Source organism: Dendropsophus ebraccatus, chromosome 3 (genome assembly GCF_027789765.1).
Source record: "Dendropsophus ebraccatus isolate aDenEbr1 chromosome 3, aDenEbr1.pat, whole genome shotgun sequence".
NCBI classification, from domain to species: domain Eukaryota; kingdom Metazoa; phylum Chordata; class Amphibia; order Anura; family Hylidae; genus Dendropsophus; species Dendropsophus ebraccatus.
The window spans coordinates 199145195-199165046 of NC_091456.1; the positions used below are offsets into that span (position 1 = coordinate 199145195).

At 49.5% G+C, this 19852-nt stretch overlaps 1 protein-coding gene across 2 annotated transcripts in view; it reads left to right on the forward strand.

Moving 5' to 3' along the window:
• The window catches only part of CNTFR (ciliary neurotrophic factor receptor), a 391711-nt gene extending 376056 nt beyond the window's left edge, over positions 1-15655 (forward strand). The window contains exons 11-13 of one of the 2 annotated variants that reach the window (XM_069964886.1): positions 8146-8326; positions 14292-14448; positions 14747-15655. In XM_069964886.1, coding sequence (XP_069820987.1) covers positions 8146-8326; positions 14292-14448; position 14747 — 339 coding nt within the window. In that variant the 3' untranslated portion in view covers positions 14748-15655. Of the gene's footprint in view, positions 1-8145; positions 8327-14291; positions 14453-14746 lie in introns of those variants that run through there. The other variant, XM_069964885.1, reaches the window with a different exon arrangement.
• Positions 15656-19852: the final 4197 nt, after the last annotated feature.

Below are 19852 nucleotides of genomic sequence, written 5' to 3' on the forward strand. Positions count from 1 at the left end.
TGAGAACCGTTACTCCCATCCCTGTACAATAGGCAGCATGGCACAGCTATCCGCAGGTGGGGGGCCTCATTTCCACAGATGGGGGGCCATCGCACAGAAGGCCCCATAGTTATCTGTGGGCTGGTTATTCCAAGATCAGACATGTTGTATCCCTCTTGTATCGGTCATGTTGTATCCCTCCTGTATCAGTCATGTTGTATCCCTCCTGTATCAGATGTGTTGTATCCCTCCTGTATCAGACATGTTGTATCCCTCCTGTATCGGTCATGTTGTATCCCTCCTGTATCGGTCGTGTTGTATCCCTCCTGTATCGGTCATGTTGTATCCCTCCTGTATCGGTCGTGTTGTGTCCCTCCTGTCCGGTCATGCTGTATCCCTCCTGTATCGGTCATGCTGTATCCCTCCTGTATCGGTCATGTTGTATCCCTCCTGTATCGGTCATGTTGTATCCCTCCTGTATCGGTCATGTTGTATCCCTCCTGTATCAGACATGTTGTATCCCTCCTGTATCAGTCGTGTTGTATCCCTCCTGTATCAGTCGTGTTGTATCTCTCCTGTATCAGACATGCTGTATTCCTCCTGTATCAGACATGTTGTATCCCTCCTGTATCAGATGTGTTGTATCCCTCCTGTATCGGTCATGTTGTTTCCCTCCTGTATCGGTCATGTTTTATCTCTTCTGTATCAGTCGTGTTGTATCCCTTCTGTATCAGTCGTGTTGTCTCCCTCCTGTATCGGTCATGTTGTATCCCTCCTGTATCAGACATGTTGTATCCCTCCTGTATCGGTCATGTTGTATCCCTCCTGTATCGGTCATGCTGTATCCCTCCTGTATCGGTCATGTTGTATCCCTCCTGTATCGGTCATGTTGTATCCCTCCTGTATCGGTCATGCTGTATCCCTCCTCGATCGGTCATGTTGTATCACTCCTGTATCGGTCATGTTGTATCCCTCCTGTATCGGTCATGTTGTTTCCCTCCTGTATCGGTCATGTTTTATCTCTTCTGTATCGGTCGTGTTGTATCCCTCCTGTATCAGACATGTTGTATCCCTCCTGTATCAGTCATGCTGTATCCCTCCTCGATCGGTCATGTTGTATCACTCCTGTATCGGTCATGTTGTGTCCCTCCTGTCCGGTCATGCTGTATCCCTCCTGTATCGGTCATGTTGTATCCCTCCTGTATCGGACATGTTGTATCCCTCCTGTCCGGTCATGCTGTATCCCTCCTCGATCGGTCATGTTGTATCCCTCCTGTATCGGTCATGTTGTTTCCCTCCTGTCCGGTCATGCTGTATCCCTCCTGTATCGGTCATGTTGTATCCCTCCTGTATCGGTCATGTTGTATCCCTCCTGTATCGGTCATGCTGTATCCCTCCTCGATCGGTCATGTTGTATCCCTCCTGTATCGGTCATGTTGTATCCCTCCTGTATCGGTCATGTTGTATCCCTCCTGTATCAGTCATGTTGTATCCCTCCTGTATCGGTCATGTTGTGTCCCTCCTGTCCGGTCATGCTGTATCCCTCCTGTATCGGTCATGTTGTATCCCTCCTGTATCGGTCGTGTTGTGTCCCTCCTGTCCGGTCATGCTGTATCCCTCCTCGATCGGTCATGTTGTATCCCTCCTGTATCGGTCATGTTGTATCACTCCTGTATCGGTCATGTTGTGTCCCTCCTGTCCGGTCATGTTGTGTCCCTCCTGTATCGGTCATGTTGTATCCCTCCTGTATCGGTCATGTTGTATCCCTCCTGTATCGGTCGTGTTGTGTCCCTCCTGTCCGGTCAAGCTGTATCCCTCCTCGATCGGTCATGTTGTATCCCTCCTGTATCGGTCGTGTTGTGTCCCTCCTGTATCGGTCATGTTGTGTCCCTCCTGTCCGGTCATGTTGTGTCCCTCCTGTATCGGTCATGTTGTATCCCTCCTGTATCGGTCGTGTTGTGTCCCTCCTGTCCGGTCATGCTGTATCCCTCCTCGATCGGTCATGTTGTATCCCTCCTGTATCGGTCATGTTGTGTCCCTCCTGTCCGGTCATGCTGTATCCCTCCTGTCCGGTCATGCTGTAGCAGTTGTGTCGCATCCTGTTTGTATCAGCCGTGAGAACAGGTTGTGATCCGGGCTCCCGGGCCGGAGACTTTGTTTTTGCCATGGCTAATCTCCACATCTGTAAGTCCTCTTGGCTCCCTCCGTCCCGGCTGCTCTCGTCTGGGTCTTTGGACGGTGGAATTCCCAGCTGAGCCCTATCACTCTTATGATCCTGAGATTATGGCTCCTAATCCATCACTCACAATTTGTTTTGGAATATGTTTTCAGCGCAGTGTGAATGGTGTCAGCCAAAGGTCTGTTTGGTTTCCACAGGACGAGGCATCTCTGTCATGTTGATGAGGACAGATTATGCAGAGACTGGTGTAGATGACTCCTTGTAGTGTCCGGAGTGCAGTCCGTAGGTCATATCGGTGCAGTGGTCACTGACGGGAGCCATTGCCATTATTACCCTGGGAGCCATTGACCTGGTCTTTTCTCTGTGACCATCTTGGCCTGTCTTGGCTTCTCCCCATCTTTCATCATCTCCTTCCATCTTCCTCAGCTCTTCCACTTTTCTCCATCAAGCTCACATCCATTGGAGCTTCAAGAATACTCGAGTCTATTTGGTCATGGGTCTACTTCTTGTCTTAGCTTGAGAGGATGACTCTGATGGTCTCACGTCGATCTTCAACCCCACGATTATGTGACTAAGTAGAGGTCGTCCTGGATATGAGTATCCCATAGTCCACTGTTCTGTTTACTCTTTATGGGGGCCCCACTGACTGGTTGGGTATCCCCCGGGGCCTAGCTTTAGGGTTCAATGATGTGGTGTCAGCACAAAATCAACGATCAACGACACAGGACCGATTTCTCGTTGGTTGTTTGGTCGAACCTGCCTTTACACGAAACAATTACACTTTAAAATTCGAACGATATAACGATTTTTTTGCAGGATAATCATCCTGTGTAATAGAGCCCTTCTACTTGGGACCTTTAACCCATTCACCTACTGTGCATGTGTCAGTATATACTGCAGCCTGGAGTTCTGTTCAAGACACAGGAAGACTGAGGTATAGGACATCGTGATCCACCACTGGTTCCTCATTGACTTCTATGGAGACGTTACATTGGGAGTTTTCCTGGCCCATCAGCCAATGTGCACAAAGCCTTGGGGGTAACATAAGTAGCTCCATGTTGAAGCAGGGTTGGGGATATGTTATGACGCAATTGGTGCCATCCCTACGCCACGCTTCTTCCCAGACGTTGTGCATCCCAGGAGAGGTGTGGATCGCCGGCTCTGCTACATATCACATTTATTTGGCCGGTTTCTACTAATGTTGAGCAGATTACACACCGGAGATGCTGGAGTCTTAGTAGGCGGCAGCCGCCCATGGTGCCTGTCAGTTGGCAAGTAATGGCGATGCGCAGGTCAGTCGCACAAACTTCCCCATAATTCTGTGTATAAGTCTATAAGAGGCGGATAAGACGGAGACGCGATCTCATCAGCGCATCGCAGCACGGACAGCAAATACATTTGACTTAATTGTGCATCTCGGAGCGCGGCGCGGTGTGCCAGACGTCTGCGGCCATCCCGGTCAGTAAATACGAGGCGGTCAGAGACCCCCCACCGGCTCCTGAGCATTCTAGGTAAATATGTGTGCAGACCGCAGTGTTACTGGAGTCCGTGTCTGGAGCAGTAAAATACGTGTGCAGACAGCGCCACCTAGAGGAGCTGACGGACATAGCGCACCAACCCTGCAGCCTCTGAACTCCCCGCATTATACAGAGGGATCATTCATGGGGACTCGGGGTCTCGTCTTCCTTTACCCTTCACTGGAAGTAATGGGTCAAACTTTAAAAGACGAGCCCAGACCATTACCGTCCATATCCTACTGGGGGCGCTGTGCTACCATATCCATCAGACTGGGGGCGCTGTGCTACCATATCCTTCAGACTGGGGGCACTGTGCTACCATAGCCATCAGACTGGGGGCGCTGTGCTACCATAGCCATCAGACTGGGGGCGCAGTGCTACCATAGCCATCAGACTGGGGGCGCTGTGCTACCATAGCCATCAGACTGGGGGCGCAGTGCTACCATAGCCATCAGACTGGGGGCGCAGTGCTACCATAGCCATCAGACTGGGGGCACTGTGCTACCATAGCCATCAGACTGGGGGGGCTGTGCTATCATAGCCATCAGACTGGGGGCGAAGTGCTACCAAAGCCATCAGACTGGGGGCGCTGTGCTACCATATCCATCAGACTGGGGGCGCTGTGCTACCATAGCCATCAGACTGGGGGCGCTGTGCTACCATCGCCATCGGACTGGGGGCGCAGTGCTACCATAGCCATCTGACTGGGGGCGCAGTGCTACCATAGCCATCAGACTGGGGGCGCTGTGCTACCATAGCCATCAGACTGGGGGCGCAGTGCTACCATAGCCATCAGACTAGGGGCGCAGTGCTACCATATCCATCAGACTGGGGGGCTGTGCTACCATAGCCATCAGACTGGGGGCGCAGTGCTACCATAGCCATCAGACTGGGGGCGCAGTGCTACCAAAGCCATCAGACTGGGGGCGCAGTGCTACCAAAGCCATCAGACTGGGGGCGCTGTGCTACCATAGCCATCAGACCGGGGGCGCTGTGCTACCATATCCATCAGACTGGGGGGCTGTGCTACCATAGCCATCAGACTGGGGGCGCAGTGCTACCATAGCCATCAGACTGGGGGCGCAGTGCTACCAAAGCCATCAGACTGGGGGCGCTGTGCTACCATAGCCATCAGACTGGGGGGGCTGTGCTACCATAGCCATCAGACTGGGGGGGCTGTGCTACCATATCCATCAGACTGGGGGCGCTGTGCTACCATAGCCATCAGACTGGGGGCGCTGTGCTACCAAAGCCATCAGACTGGGGGCGCTGTGCTACCATAGCCATCAGACTGGGGGCGCTGTGCTACCAAAGCCATCAGACTAGGGGCGCAGTGCTACCATAGCTATCGGACCAGGGGCGCAGTGCTACCATAGCCATCAGACTGGGGGTGCTGTGCTACCATAGCCATCAGACTGGGGGGGCTGTGCTACCATAGCCATCAGACTGGGGGCGCAGTGCTACCATAGCCATCAGACTGGGGGCGCTGTGCATGGTATAGAGGAGAGGACATAGTGTGCACGGAATAGAGGAGACAGCACAGGGTCCCATGTCTACACACATTCACCTGCTGACCCCTCGTCTCCATCACACTCACAGCACAGAGAAGAGACCTGATATCCTGCTGAACGAGGCTGTGAACTCAGCGCAGTCATTATGGATATGACTTGCAGCAGAGCGATGTATGACACCCCCTGACAGCCATTGTGTATAACGTGTATCTGTCACCTGGGCCGGATATCACCCAGCTCCGTCTGTTCTGTGTCAGCCAGTCTGCCAGCTCTGTCACCCCATCCCTCAATAAGGTCTCTATACTGAAAATGTCTGAAATTCTGTTTATATAAGATAAAGAAAACTCCCCCTTCCTCCAAACTCATAATGTGGTCAGGTGTATAAGAACTATAATATAACTACTATAATACTGCCCCCATATACATTGATAAAACTACTATAATACTGCTCCTATATACAGAAATATAACTACTATAATACTGCCCCTATATACAGGAATATAACTACTATAATACTGCTCCTATGTACAGGAATATAACTACTATAATACTGCTCCCTATATACAGGAATATACTACTATAATACTGCTCCTATATACAGGGATATACTACTATAATACTGCCCCTATATACAGGAATATACTACTATAATACTGCTATATACAGGAATATAACTACTATAATACTGCTCCTATATACAGGAATATAACTACTATAATACTGCTATATACAGGAATATAACTACTATAATACTGCCCCTATATACAGGAATATAACTACTATAATACTACCCCCTATATACAGGGATATAACTACTATAATACTGCCCCTATATACAGGAATATACTACTATAATACTACCCCCTATATACAGGAATATAAGTACTATAATACGGCTCCTATATACAGGAATATAACTACTATAATACTGCTCCTATATACAGGAATATAACTACTATAATACTGATCCATATATACAGGAATATAACTACTATAATACTGATCCATATATACAGGAATATAACTACTATAATACTGCTCCTATATACAGGAATATACTACTATAATACTGCTCCTATATACAGGAATATAACTACTATAATACTGCCCCTATATACAGGAATATACTACTATAATACTGCCCCTATATACAGGAATATAACTACTATAACACTGCTCCTATATACAGGAATATACTACTATAATACTGCTCCTATATACAGGAATATAACTACTATAATACTGCTCCTATATACAGGGATATAACTACTATAATACTGCTCCTATATACAGGAATATAACTACTATAATACTGCCCCTATATACAGGAATATACTACTATAATACTGCCCCTATATACAGGAATATAACTACTTTAATACTTCCCCCTATGTACAGGAATATACTACTATAATACTGCCCCTATATACAGGAATATAACTACTATAATACTGCTCCTATATACAGGAATATAACTACTATAATACTGCTCCTATATACAGGGATATAACTACTATAATACTGCCCCTATATACAGGAATATACTACTATAATACTACCCCCTATATACAGGAATATAAGTACTATAATACGGCTCCTATATACAGGAATATAACTACTATAATACTGCTCCTATATACAGGAATATAACTACTATAATACTGATCCATATATACAGGAATATAACTACTATAATACTGATCCATATATACAGGAATATAACTACTATAATACTGCTCCTATATACAGGAATATACTACTATAATACTGCTCCTATATACAGGAATATACTACTATAATACTGCCCCTATATACAGGAATATACTACTATAATACTGCCCCTATATACAGGAATATAACTACTATAACACTGCTCCTATATACAGGAATATACTACTATAATACTGCTCCTATATACAGGAATATAACTACTATAATACTGCTCCTATATACAGGGATATAACTACTATAATACTGCTCCTATATACAGGAATATAACTACTATAATACTGCTCCTATATACAGGAATATACTACTATAATACTGCTCCTATATACAGGAATATAACTACTATAATACTGCCCCTATATACAGGAATATACTACTATAATACTGCCCCTATATACAGGAATATAACTACTTTAATACTTCCCCCTATGTACAGGAATATACTACTATAATACTGCCCCCTATATACAGGAATATACTACTATAATACTGCTCCTATATACAGGATTATACTACTATAATACTGCTCCTATATACAGGAATATAACTACTATAATACTGCTCCTATATACAGGAATATAACTACTATAATACTGCTCCTATATACAGGAATATAACTACTATAATACTGCCCCTATATACAGGAATATAACTACTATAATACTGCTCCTATATACAGGAATATAACTACTATAATACTGCTCCTATATACAGATATATAATGCCGCTTTTTACAGGACAGGATTTATATATATAATTTGCTTTTTAAAAGGATTTTTTAGTAATAAAAAACAGACACTGATACATTTTCTTTTCTTCTCATCTGTTTTTATTTTCTGTAATGATTATGTGTTATGCTTTATGGCAACTACCTGGAGTATGGGAACCTGTAGTGTGGAGATGTGTATTGTGCTGTATTTTAGATTCTTGTGGTCATGCTCTGTGGCCAGTGTGTCAGATTCTTGTGGTCATGCTCTGCGATCAGTGCAGTGAGCTGGGGAGGGAAGCCATAGTGAATGGTGGATCCTGTTCTATCCGTATATAGATGTCTCCTGCTTGTGATAAGTGATCTCTACAGATCAGGACCCCTCTGCCTATTGGGAGGTCAGTGGTCGGAGGGGAGATGAGCTAGGAAATCAGTGACTGAGGTCTGGCAGTAGTTGTGGTCACATCCGGTGAGGCTCCTGCCAGTCGTGGGCGGGTTTGTGACTCTTGTGTTTTCTCTCTGTAGGTGGAGTTATCGGACGGGACGTCGCACACCATCACAGACGCCTATGCTGGGAAGGAGTATATCATCCAAGTGGCGGCCAAAGACTATGAGATCGGCACCTGGAGTGACTGGAGTGTGGCCGCTCATGCCACCCCGTGGACAGAGGAGCCCAAGTACATCACGACAGAGGCCCAGAAAACAGGTGGGTCCGGGGGCTGAGAGAGTGCCAGACTGGTCTGGGGGCCGAGAGAGTGCCAGACGGTTCCGGGGGCCGAGAGAGTGCCAGACGGTTCCGGGGGCAGAGAGAGTGCCAGACGTGCCTTTCTGTGGCCCCTCAGAGCCGAGGGGGCGGGGATTCCTTTCTGTGGCCCCTCAGAGCTGCAGGGGCGGGGATTCTTTTCTGTGGCCCTTCAGAGCCGTAGGGCGGGGATTCCTTTCTGTGGCCCTTCAGAGCCGTAGGGCGGGGATTCCTTTCTGTGGCTCTTCAGAGCCGTGGGGGCGGGGATTCCTTTCTGTAGCCGCTCAGAGCCGTGGGGGTGGGGATTCCTTTCTGTAGCCCCTCAGAGCTGTGGGGGCGGGGATTCCTTTCTGTAGCCGCTCAGAGCCGTGGGGGCGGGGATTCCTTTCTGTAGCCCCTCAGAGCCGTGGGGGCGGGGATTCCTTTCTGTAGCCCCTCAGAGCCGTGGGGGCGGGGATTCCTTTCTGTAGCCCCTCAGAGCCGTGGGGGCGGGGATTCCTTTCTGTAGCCCCTCAGAGCCGTGGGGGCGGGGATTCCTTTCTGTAGCCCCTCAGAGCCGTGGGGGCGGGGATTCCTTCCTGTAGCCCCTCAGAGCCGTGGGGGCGGGGATTCCTTCCTGTAGCCCCTCAGAGCCGTGGGGGCGGGGATTCCTTTCTGTAGCCGCTCAGAGCCGTGGGGGCGGGGATTCCTTTCTGTAGCCCCTCAGAGCCGTGGGGGCGGGGATTCCTTTCTGTAGCCCCTCAGAGCCGTGGGGGCGGGGATTCCTTTCTGTAGCCCCTCAGAGCCGTGGGGGCGGGGATTCCTTTCTGTAGCCGCTCAGAGCCGTGGGGGCAGGGATTCCTTTCTGTAGCCCCTCAGAGCCGTGGGGGCGGGGATTCCTTTCTGTAGCCCCTCAGAGCCGTGGGGGTGGGGATTCCTTGGTCCGTAGCTTGTTGCTCAGGTTGTAAAGGATGTGGGTAGCCTTTTCCTCCTTCTCTTCTGTAGACTCCTTCCTCTCCGCAGCCTCCTTCTCCTCCGTAGCCCTTTTCTCCTCTTGTAGCCTCCTTCTCCTCTGTTGCCTCCTCCCTCTCCTCCGTAGCCTCCTTTCTTATGTAGCCTCTTTCTCCTCCGTACCCTTTTTCTCCTTTCGTAGCCTCCTTCTCTTCCGTAGCCTCCTTCTCTTCCGTAGCCTCCTTCTCCTCTGTAGCCCCCTTCTCTTCTGTAGCCTCCTTCTCCTCCATAACCTCGTAGCCTCCTTCTCTTCTATAGCCTCCTTCTCCTCCGCAGCCTCCTTCTCCTCCGCAGCCTCCTCCTCTTGTGGGTAAAGCACTAAGGATGAGAGCAGGGACGGGGAGCTGGATGGAGGCCATGACGGACCATATGTAACTGATCAGCCTCTTTGCGGTGGGATGAAGGCCCTGGATGTCCTCTATCATGTCGGGAACAGATGGGACGTGTGCGGCGGTGGGAATGTCGCCTGGACGGATCCCAGTTATTTGTGTATAATAAATTCTGCTCCTCCCGCTCCATCCTCCCCCGGAGGCCGGGGGCCTTGCTGTGAGATCTCTGCTGACGGCCCCATAAACATCATGTATTATATTCTAATTATTAATGGAGGACATCAAAGTGATGTGTGTGCGGCCCGAGCCCCCCGCCCCTCCCCTCCCCCGCTAGGAGATCATTACAGCCTCCACCTGGGGGAGGGGGAATCGCTGACCTCCATGTCCTGTGTATTAGAGAGTCATTAAAGCCTAATGAGCAAATAATGAAACCCCCCACCCCCCCCCCCCCCCCCCCCCCCGAGAGTGCAGGCAGCGCCTCACAGACCCCCCCCCCCCCCCTCATCACACGAGTCCGCTACTTCCTCTAGAACAGATGCTTTGCCTCTTTAGATGTTTTTCCCTGTAAAACTATAATAATAAGAGGATAAAAAAAACTTTCACTGACTCCTGTATTGTGGGGACACTGCTACATGTGTGTGTATATATATATATATATATATATATATATATATATATATATATACACACACACACACAATACAGTGGTCTCTGGTGCCCCCGGAGGCTGATTGCAGGCACTGCACCCCCATGGAAGAACCTTCTCTTCTGTAGCCTCCATCTCTCCTCTTCTGTAGCCTCCTTCTCTTCTTCTGTAGCCTTCTTCTCTTCTGTAGCCTCCTTCTCTTCTTCTGTAGCCTCTTTCTCTTCTTCTGTAGCCTCCTTCTCCTCTTCTGTAGCCTCCTTCTCCTCTTCTGTAGCCTCCTTCTCTTCTCTTCCGAGCCTCCTTCGCTCCTCTTCTGTAGCCTCCTTCTCTTCTGTAGCCTCCCTCTCTTCTCTTCTGTAGCCTCCTTCTCTTCTCTTCTGTAGCCTTCTTCTCTTCTGTAGCCTCCTTCTCTTCTCTTCTCTTCTGTAGCCTCCCTTTCTCCTCTTCTGTAGCCTCCCTCTCTCCTCTTCTGTAGCCTCCATCTCTCCTCTTCTGTAGCCTCCTCTCCTCTTCTGTAGCCTCCTCTCCTCTTCTGTAGCCTCCATCTCTCCTCTTCTGTAGCCTCCTTCTCTCCTCTTCTGTAGCCTCCTTTTCTCTTCTGTAGCCTCCTTGTCCTCTTCTGTAGCCTCCCTCTCTTCTCTTCTGTAGCCTCCCTCTCTTCTCTTCTGTAGCCTCCCTCTCTCCTCTTCTGTAGCCTCCATCTCTCCTCTTCTGTAGCCTCCTTGTCCTCTTCTGTAGCCTCCTTCTCTCCTCTTCTGTAGCCTCCTTCTCTCCTCTTCTGTAGCCTCCTTTTCTCTTCTGTAGCCTCCTTGTCCTCTTCTGTAGCCTCCCTCTCTTCTCTTCTGTAGCCTCCTTCTCTTCTCTTCTGTAGCCTCCATCTCTCCTCTTCTGTAGCCTCCTTCTCTTCTCTTCTGTAGCCTCCTTCTCTTCTCTTCTGTAGCCTCCTTCTCTTCTCTTCTGTGGCCTCCTGCTCCTCTTCTGTGGCCTCCATCTCTTCTATGGCCTCCTTTGTGGGAAAAGACATGCACAAGCACATTTGTCACCTATCGCTTGCCAGTGACCAGAAACGGGGACTGGGGGATCAGCGCTGTTGTTCCTTTCAGTCATTGACTTTGATGGGAAGGGCTCATTAATGGGGGTCCTTTGCACACATGGAGGCTGATTTCCCTTCATGCGGTTTAGTTGCTGTGGTTTCCCTTTAGAGCGTCGGGGTCCCATCCGGTGCTGTGCGGTAAGATGCAGTGAGTGGCGGGGCTGGGCTGCTGTAACAAGCCATAGATCATCATTATCATCAGCGCCGTTGGTAATTGACTCCCGGCCATCGGGGAGTTCCGGTTATTTTGAGGAGAACGTGCGCTACAGTCCCAGGGAGGGAAGAAGCCGATTTACCGTATGAAGGATACGGCGCAGATGGGACTGATGGGACCCGGAGTGTAAATAAAGAGTGATGCCGATTACCGTACAGACGGCCGCGTTCCACTGGTTTATAAAGTGCAATCTGGGCAGCGGCGGCGACGGACGGATCTGCAGAAGTGAAAAACGTAAACTGTAGCCTGACCGTACAGTTATATCTGGGGCCGAGGGCGGCGGCGCACCTCACCGGCCTCCGTCTACCGGCCAGGTCATCGGTTACTCGCAGATCGTGATAAAAAAAACGCGAAATAGTAACAAAACAGACAAAAACATTGATTGTATCATGTGACACGAGTCATTAGTCTGATCAGTGATTGGTCGGTCTGATCATGATCAATCTCATCATTGCTTGGTCTCACCATTAATCGGTCTGATCATTGCTCCATCGCATCCGTCCTCGGTCTCATCAGTGCTCCATCTCATCATTGCTCGGTCTGATCGTTGCTCGGTCTCATCAGTGCTCCATCTCATCTTTGCTCGGTCTCATCAGTGCTCCATCTCATCATTGCTCGGTCTCATCATTGCTCGGTCTCATCAGTGCTCCATCTCATCTTTGCTCGGTCTCATCAGTGCTCCATCTCATCATTGCTCAGTCTCATCAGTGCTCCATCTCATCATTGCTCGGTCTCATCAGTGCTCCATCTCATCATTGCTCGGTCTCATCAGTGCTCCATCTCATCATGGCTCGGTCTCATCAGTGCTCCATCTCATCAGTGCTCCATCTCATCATTGCTCGGTCTCATCAGTGCTCCATCTCATCGTTGCTCGGTCTCATCAGTGCTCCATCTCATCATTGCTCAGTCTCATCAGTGCTCCATCTCATCATGGCTCGGTCTCATCAGTGCTCCATCTCATCAGTGCTCCATCTCATCATTGCTCGGTCTCATCAGTGCTCCATCTCATCGTTGCTCGGTCTCATCAGTGCTCCATCTCATCGTTGCTCGGTCTCATCAGTGCTCCATCTCATCTTTGCTCGGTCTCATCAGTGCTCCATCTCATCATTGCTCAGTCTCATCAGTGCTCCATCTCATCATTGCTCGGTCTCATCAGTGCTCCATCTCATCATTGCTCGGTCTCATCAGTGCTCCATCTCATCGTTGCTCGGTCTCATCAGTACTCCATCTCATCGTTGCTCGGTCTCATCAGTGCTCCATCTCATCGTTGCTCGGTCTCATCAGTGCTCCATCTCATCATTGCTCGGTCTCATCAGTGCTCCATCTCATCATTGCTCGGTCTCATCATTGCTCGGTCTCATCAGTGCTCGGTCTTATCAGTGATCGGTCTGATCGTTGCTCGGTCTCATCATTGCTCGGTCTCATCAGTGCTCGGTCTCATCAGTGCTCGGTCTGATCGTTGCTCGGTCTGATCGTTGCTCGGTCTCATCGTTGCTCGGTCTGATCAGTGCTCGGTCTGATCGTTGCTCGGTCTCATCATTGCTCAGTCTCATCATTGCTCGGTCTGATCGTTGGTCCGTCTCATCATTGCTCGGTCTGATCGTTGCTCCATCTCATCAGTGCTCGGTCTGATCATTGCTCGGTCTGATCAGTGCTCGGTCTCATCGTTGCTCGGTCTGATCAGTGCTCCATTTCATCGTCTCATCATTGCTCGGTCTGATCAGTGCTCGGTCTGATCGTTGCTCGGTCTCATCATTGCTCGGTCTCATCATTGCTCGGTCTCATCATTGCTCAGTCTCATCATTGCTCAGTCTCATCATTGCTCGGTCTGATCGTTGGTCCGTCTCATCATTGCTCGGTCTGATCGTTGCTCCATCTCATCAGTGCTCGGTCTGATCATTGCTCGGTCTGATCAGTGCTCGGTCTCATCGTTGCTCGGTCTGATCAGTGCTCCATTTCATCGTCTCATCATTGCTCGGTCTGATCATTGCTCCGTCTCATCATTGCTCGGTCTGATCGTTGCTCCGCCTCATCGTTGCTCGGTCTGATCATGGCTCCGTCTCATTAGTGCTCGGTCTGATCAGTGCTCGGTCTCATCACTGCTCGGTCTCATCATTGCTCGGTCTGATCAGTGCTCAATCTGATCAGTGCTCCGTCTCATCATGGCTACGTCTCATCATTGCTCGGCCTGATCATGGCTCTGTTTCATCAGTGCTCGGTCTCATCATTGCTCAGTCTCATCAGTGCTCGGCCTGATCATTGCTCGGTCTCATCATTGCTTGGTCTGATCAGTGCTTGGTCTGATCAGTGCTTGGTCTGATCAGTGCTCGGCCTGATCATTGCTTGGTCCGATCATGGCTCTGTTTCATCATTGCTCGGTCTCATCATTGATCGGCCTCATCATTGATTGGTTTGATCAGCACCTGGTCTTATTGGTGATAGAAGGAATAGCGACCTTACTTTTTTTGACACCTACATTCGGAGTTGCTATAATAGGTGGTGATAGATTATCTGCTTCTTGCTGATTGGTCTGTTCCCTGACCAATTTGATCAGTGTCCGGGCGGTGATTGGTGATCGGCACAGCCGTCATATAATATATTATGTATTATCTGTACCGCCAGTGATAGTAATCTAACTCTATCTAATTTTCTTTCAGAAACCACGACGACAATCACGACCACAACCACGACGACTTACGTGGCGCCTCCAACCGTCAAGCCGTGTGTCCCCGAGCCCACAGTGGGAGCAGCGGCCGTCAGAGTATCCTGGATCTCTATATTGTTACTGGTTCCAGTTGGGATTTTGCTTATGTGGTAAGAGCTGAATGTAGGATATGGCCATCTTGTTTCATCCGTTTTTTTACTAATTACGGATGAAAATACGGCTGCGTTTGTTTGCATCTGTTTTGATCCGTTTTTGCATTGACTTCCATTTTTGTGCACTTTAAAAAGGACGCATTTTGATCTGTTCTTTTTATAATGGAAGTCAATGAAAAATCCATCGGATCAAAGAGCCGCAGTGTGAACCCGGCCTAAAACGTCAGGAGTAATGTACTGCCACCTAACACCACAATGTGTGATCCCGCTATGACCTTCTCTCTTCTCTTCGCAGATCCCTTTGCCGCGTCCCTACGTAAAGTATTTCAGTATTTTTTCTCTATTTTGCACATGTTACGGAGGATACAACTTATTTTCACGTTACTTCATTGGTTTAGAAATATCTCTTCTTTCTTTGGAGCAATGGACAAATCCAACCAAGAACGAACGCGGCTCGGTGCGGTGACGAAAGAAAGCCAACCGCGAGACTGTACACAATGCGGACGTATTAAAAAAAAACATGGCTGCCAAAACAAGGAGAGCGAACCAAACCCACAAAAAAAAAACTGCACAGCATCGCCGTGGGAGGGGCCACAGACTGAATGGAGACTCTCTGGTTGATGGGACGCTACGATCGTCACGGGATCATACAGCTATACCGCCATGCCAAAGACGCAACCTCTACGTTTCTTTTCCCACCATGCTGTGCTTCCCAGGTCTCAACGCTGATGTCTTTCCGGACAATAAATAAATAAAAGCCGGAAGTAACGCGGAACTTCCAGGATCTTCTGAGCCACAGGACAATATCACCGTAAGCTTCAAGAATCTTTATTCTACCGTTGGCGCCTTTTTACCTTTTTTTTTTTTTTTATTATTATTATTTTTTTGCCAAATGACCGAATTTTGTGCATCGTAATTTTTTGAATTTTGGTTACGACTTCTGAAGAAGTTTTATCTTTAAAAAAAAAATTGGATTCTGTTTCTGGTGCGACGTTCTGCAGAAATGACATTGACGCTACTTCACGCGTCTCGGATTTACTGAACCTTTTTTCTTATGAACTTTGAACTGTCGACCCGTTTCATCTGAAAACTTTTCATACATTTCTGAGACTTCTCTTCCCAATTTTAAGGTGTCCTGAGATTAAAAATAAAAAAACAGAGGAGGGGCAGCACTGGTCTTTCTACCGCACATAATGTCAGATGACCTTGTATGAACGATGGGGGGGGGTGGGGCTCGGGGGGTCAGCCTCCACAGGGAAATCATCACAATGTCTTATTTTTCTTTGTTCTATATTTGATTAAGAGCATTTTCATCTGGTCTTGAGCTTCATCCTGTGGCTGAGATACGGTGTGGTACACAGATGATGCAGACAGTGGGCACTCTGTGTTCAGTGATATCACTACAATCAATCCAGGAGCCCAGAGTGGTGTCAATCTAGTGAGTGACAATATACAGATCTCTTAAAGCCACTGAAAATTTTGCCAAAATTTGCTTCTCTGTTGGTCATAGGAAATAGAGAAGACATTCAGCGCTGCCCTGTAGCCTGAAATCCACTAAATGCAGGTAGTCAGTGTTCAATGACATCACTGGTTAGGTCCAGGAGCCCATATAGAGATGACTCAAAGAAAATTTTACCAAAATGTTTGCTCTTGATTTGTGCTGAGCAAATTAAGGTTTTCATCTCCCTTTTTTATAAAGGTGACTGTGAGTCTTGTGACCTACCCAGCAGGCTGTAGGATGATAGGGATCATACCCAGCAGGCTGTAGGATGATAGGGATCATACCCAGCAGGCTGTAGGATGATAGGGATCGTACCCAGCAGGCTGTAGGATGATAGGGATCGTACCCAGCAGGCTGTAGGATGATAGGGATCATACCCAGCAGGCTGTAGGATGATAGGGATCATACCCAGCAGGCTGTAGGATGATAGGGATCATACCCAGCAGGCTGTAGGATGATAGGGATCGTACCCAGCAGGCTGTAGGATGATAGGGATCGTACCCAGCAGGCTGTAGGATGATAGGGATCGTACCCAGCAGGCTGTAGGATGATAGGGATCGTACCCAGCAGGCTGTAGGATGATAGGGATCGTACCCAGCAGGCTGTAGGATGATAGGGATCGTACCCAGCAGGCTGTAGGATGATAGGGATCATACCCAGCAGGCTGTAGGATGATAGGGATCATACCCAGCAGGCTGTAGGATGATAGGGATCATACCCAGCAGGCTGTAGGATGATAGGGATCATACCCAGCAGGCTGTAGGATGATAGGGATCATACCCAGCAGGCTGTAGGATGATAGGGATCATACCCAGCAGGCTGTAGGATGATAGGGATTGTACCCAGCAGGCTGTAGGATGATAGGGATCGTACCCAGCAGGCTGTAGGATGATAGGGATCATACCCAGCAGGCTGTAGGATGATAGGGATCGTACCCAGCAGGCTGTAGGATGATAGGGATCGTACCCAGCAGGCTGTAGGATGATAGGGATCGTACCCAGCAGGCTGTGGGATGATAGGGATCGTACCCAGCAGGCTGTAGGATGATAGGGATCGTACCCAGCAGGCTGTAGGATGATAGGGATCGTACCCAGCAGGCTGTAGGATGGTAGGGATCGTACCCAGCAGGCTGTAGGATGGTAGGGATTGTACCCAGCAGGCTGTAGGATGGTAGGGATCGTACCCAGCAGGCTGTAGGATGATAGGGATCGTACCCAGCAGGCTGTAGGATGATAGGGATCGTACCCAGCAGGCTGTGGGATGATAGGGATCGTACCCAGCAGGCTGTAGGATGGTAGGGATCGTACCCAGCAGGCTGTAGGATGGTAGGGATTGTACCCAGCAGGCTGTAGGATGGTAGGGATTGTACCCAGCAGGCTGTAGGATGATAGGGATCGTACCCAGCAGGCTGTATGATGGTAGGGATTGTACCCAGCAGGCTGTAGGATGGTAGGGATTGTACCCAGCAGGCTGTAGGATGGTAGGGATCGTACCCAGCAGGCTGTAGGATGATAGGGATCGTACCCAGCAGGCTGTATGATGGTAGGGATCGTACCCAGCAGGCTGTAGGATGGTAGGGATTGTACCCAGCAGGCTGTAGGATGGTAGGGATCGTACCCAGCAGGCTGTAGGATGATAGGGATCGTACCCAGCAGGCTGTAGGATGATAGGGATCGTACCCAGCAGGCTGTGGGATGATAGGGATCGTACCCAGCAGGCTGTAGGATGGTAGGGATCGTACCCAGCAGGCTGTAGGATGGTAGGGATTGTACCCAGCAGGCTGTAGGATGGTAGGGATTGTACCCAGCAGGCTGTAGGATGATAGGGATCGTACCCAGCAGGCTGTATGATGGTAGGGATTGTACCCAGCAGGCAGTAGGATGATAGGGATCGTACCCAATAAGCTGCATGGTGGTAGGGATTGTACCCAGCAGGCTGTATGGTAGTAGGGATTGTACCCAGCAGGCTGTGCGATAATAGGGATCGTACCCAATAAGCTGCATGGTGGTAGGGATCATACCCAGCAGGCTATAGGATGATAGGGATCGTACCCAGCAAGCTGTATGGTAGTAGGGATCTTACCCAGCAGGCTGTATGGTAGTAGGGATCGTACCCAGCAGGCTGTATGGTAGTAGGGATCGTACCCAGCAGGCTGTATGGTAGTAGGGATCGTACCCAGCAGGCTGTATGGTAGTAGGGATCGTACCCAGCAGGCTGTAGGATGGTAGGGATTGTACCCAGCAGGCTGTAGGATGATAGGGATCATACCCAGCAGGCTGTAGGATGATAGGGATCATACCCAGCAGGCTGTAGGATGATAGGGATCGTACCCAGCAGGCTGTGGGATGATAGGGATCGTACCCAGCAGGCTGTGGGATGATAGGGATCGTACCCAGCAGGCTGTAGGATGATAGGGATCGTACCCAGCAGGCTGTGGGATGATAGGGATCGTACCCAGCAGGCTGTAGGATGATAGGGATCGTACCCAGCAGGCTGTAGGATGATAGGGATCGTACCCAGCAGGCTGTAGGATGGTAGGGATCGTACCCAGCAGGCTGTAGGATGGTAGGGATCGTACCCAGCAGGCTGTAGGATGGTAGGGATTGTACCCAGCAGGCTGTAGGATGATATGGATCGTACCCAGCAGGCTGTAGGATGATAGGGATCGTACCCAGCAGGCTGTATGATGGTAGGGATTGTACCCAGCAGGCAGTAGGATGATAGGGATCGTACCCAATAAGCTGCATGGTGGTAGGGATTGTACCCAGCAGGCTGTGCGATAATAGGGATCATACCCAATAAGCTGCATGGTGGTAGGGATCATACCCAGCAGGCTATAGGATGATAGGGATCGTACCCAGCAAGCTGTATGGTAGTAGGGATCTTACCCAGCAGGCTGTATGGTAGTAGGGATCGTACCCAGCAGGCTGTATGGTAGTAGGGATCGTACCCAGCAGGCTGTATGGTAGTAGGGATCGTACCCAGCAGGCTGTATGGTAGTAGGGATCGTACCCAGCAGGCTGTATGGTAGTAGGGATCGTACCCAGCAGGCTGTATGGTAGTAGGGATCGTACCCAGCAGGCTGTATGGTAGTAGGGATCGTACCCAGCAGGCTGTAGGATGGTAGGGATTGTACCCAGCAGGCTGTAGGATGGTAGGGATTGTACCCAGCAGGCTGTAGGATGGTAGGGATCGTACCCAGCAGGCTATAGGATGGTAGGGATTGTACCCAGCAGGCTGTAGGATGGTAGGGATTGTACCCAGCAGGCTGTAGGATGGTAGGGATCGTACCCAGCAGGCTATAGGATGGTAGGGATTGTACCCAGCAGGCTGTAAGATGGTAGGGATTGTACCCAGCAAGCTGTAGGATGGTAGGGATTGTACCCAGCAGGCTGTAAGATGGTAGGGATTGTACCCAGCAGGCTGTAGGATGGTAGGGATTGTACCCAGCAGGCTGTAGGATGGTAGGGATTGTACCCAGCAGGCTGTAAGATGGTAAGGATTGTACCCAGCAGGCTGTAGGATGGTAGGGATTGTACCCAGCAGGCTGTAGGATGGTAGGGATCGTACCCAGCAGGCTGTAGGATGGTAGGGATTGTACCCAGCAGGCTGTAAGATGGTAGGGATTGTACCCAGCAGGCTGTAGGATGGTAGGGATTGTACCCAGCAGGCTGTAGGATGGTAGGGATCAGTGCATTTCAGAGTCTGTCTGCAATCACAAACCAGGGGAATTTGCTCTTAACGTCCAATGAAAATGTATGATGTCATCAGAGATGGTAGATATGTCAGTTCCTGTCACTACAGTATTATATGAGGAGCAGAGTCGGATTGATTGTTGATGCAAAGACTTGAGACGCCCTGATGGGCACATTTGCACATACAGGTGGGTGTTGCCTTAGA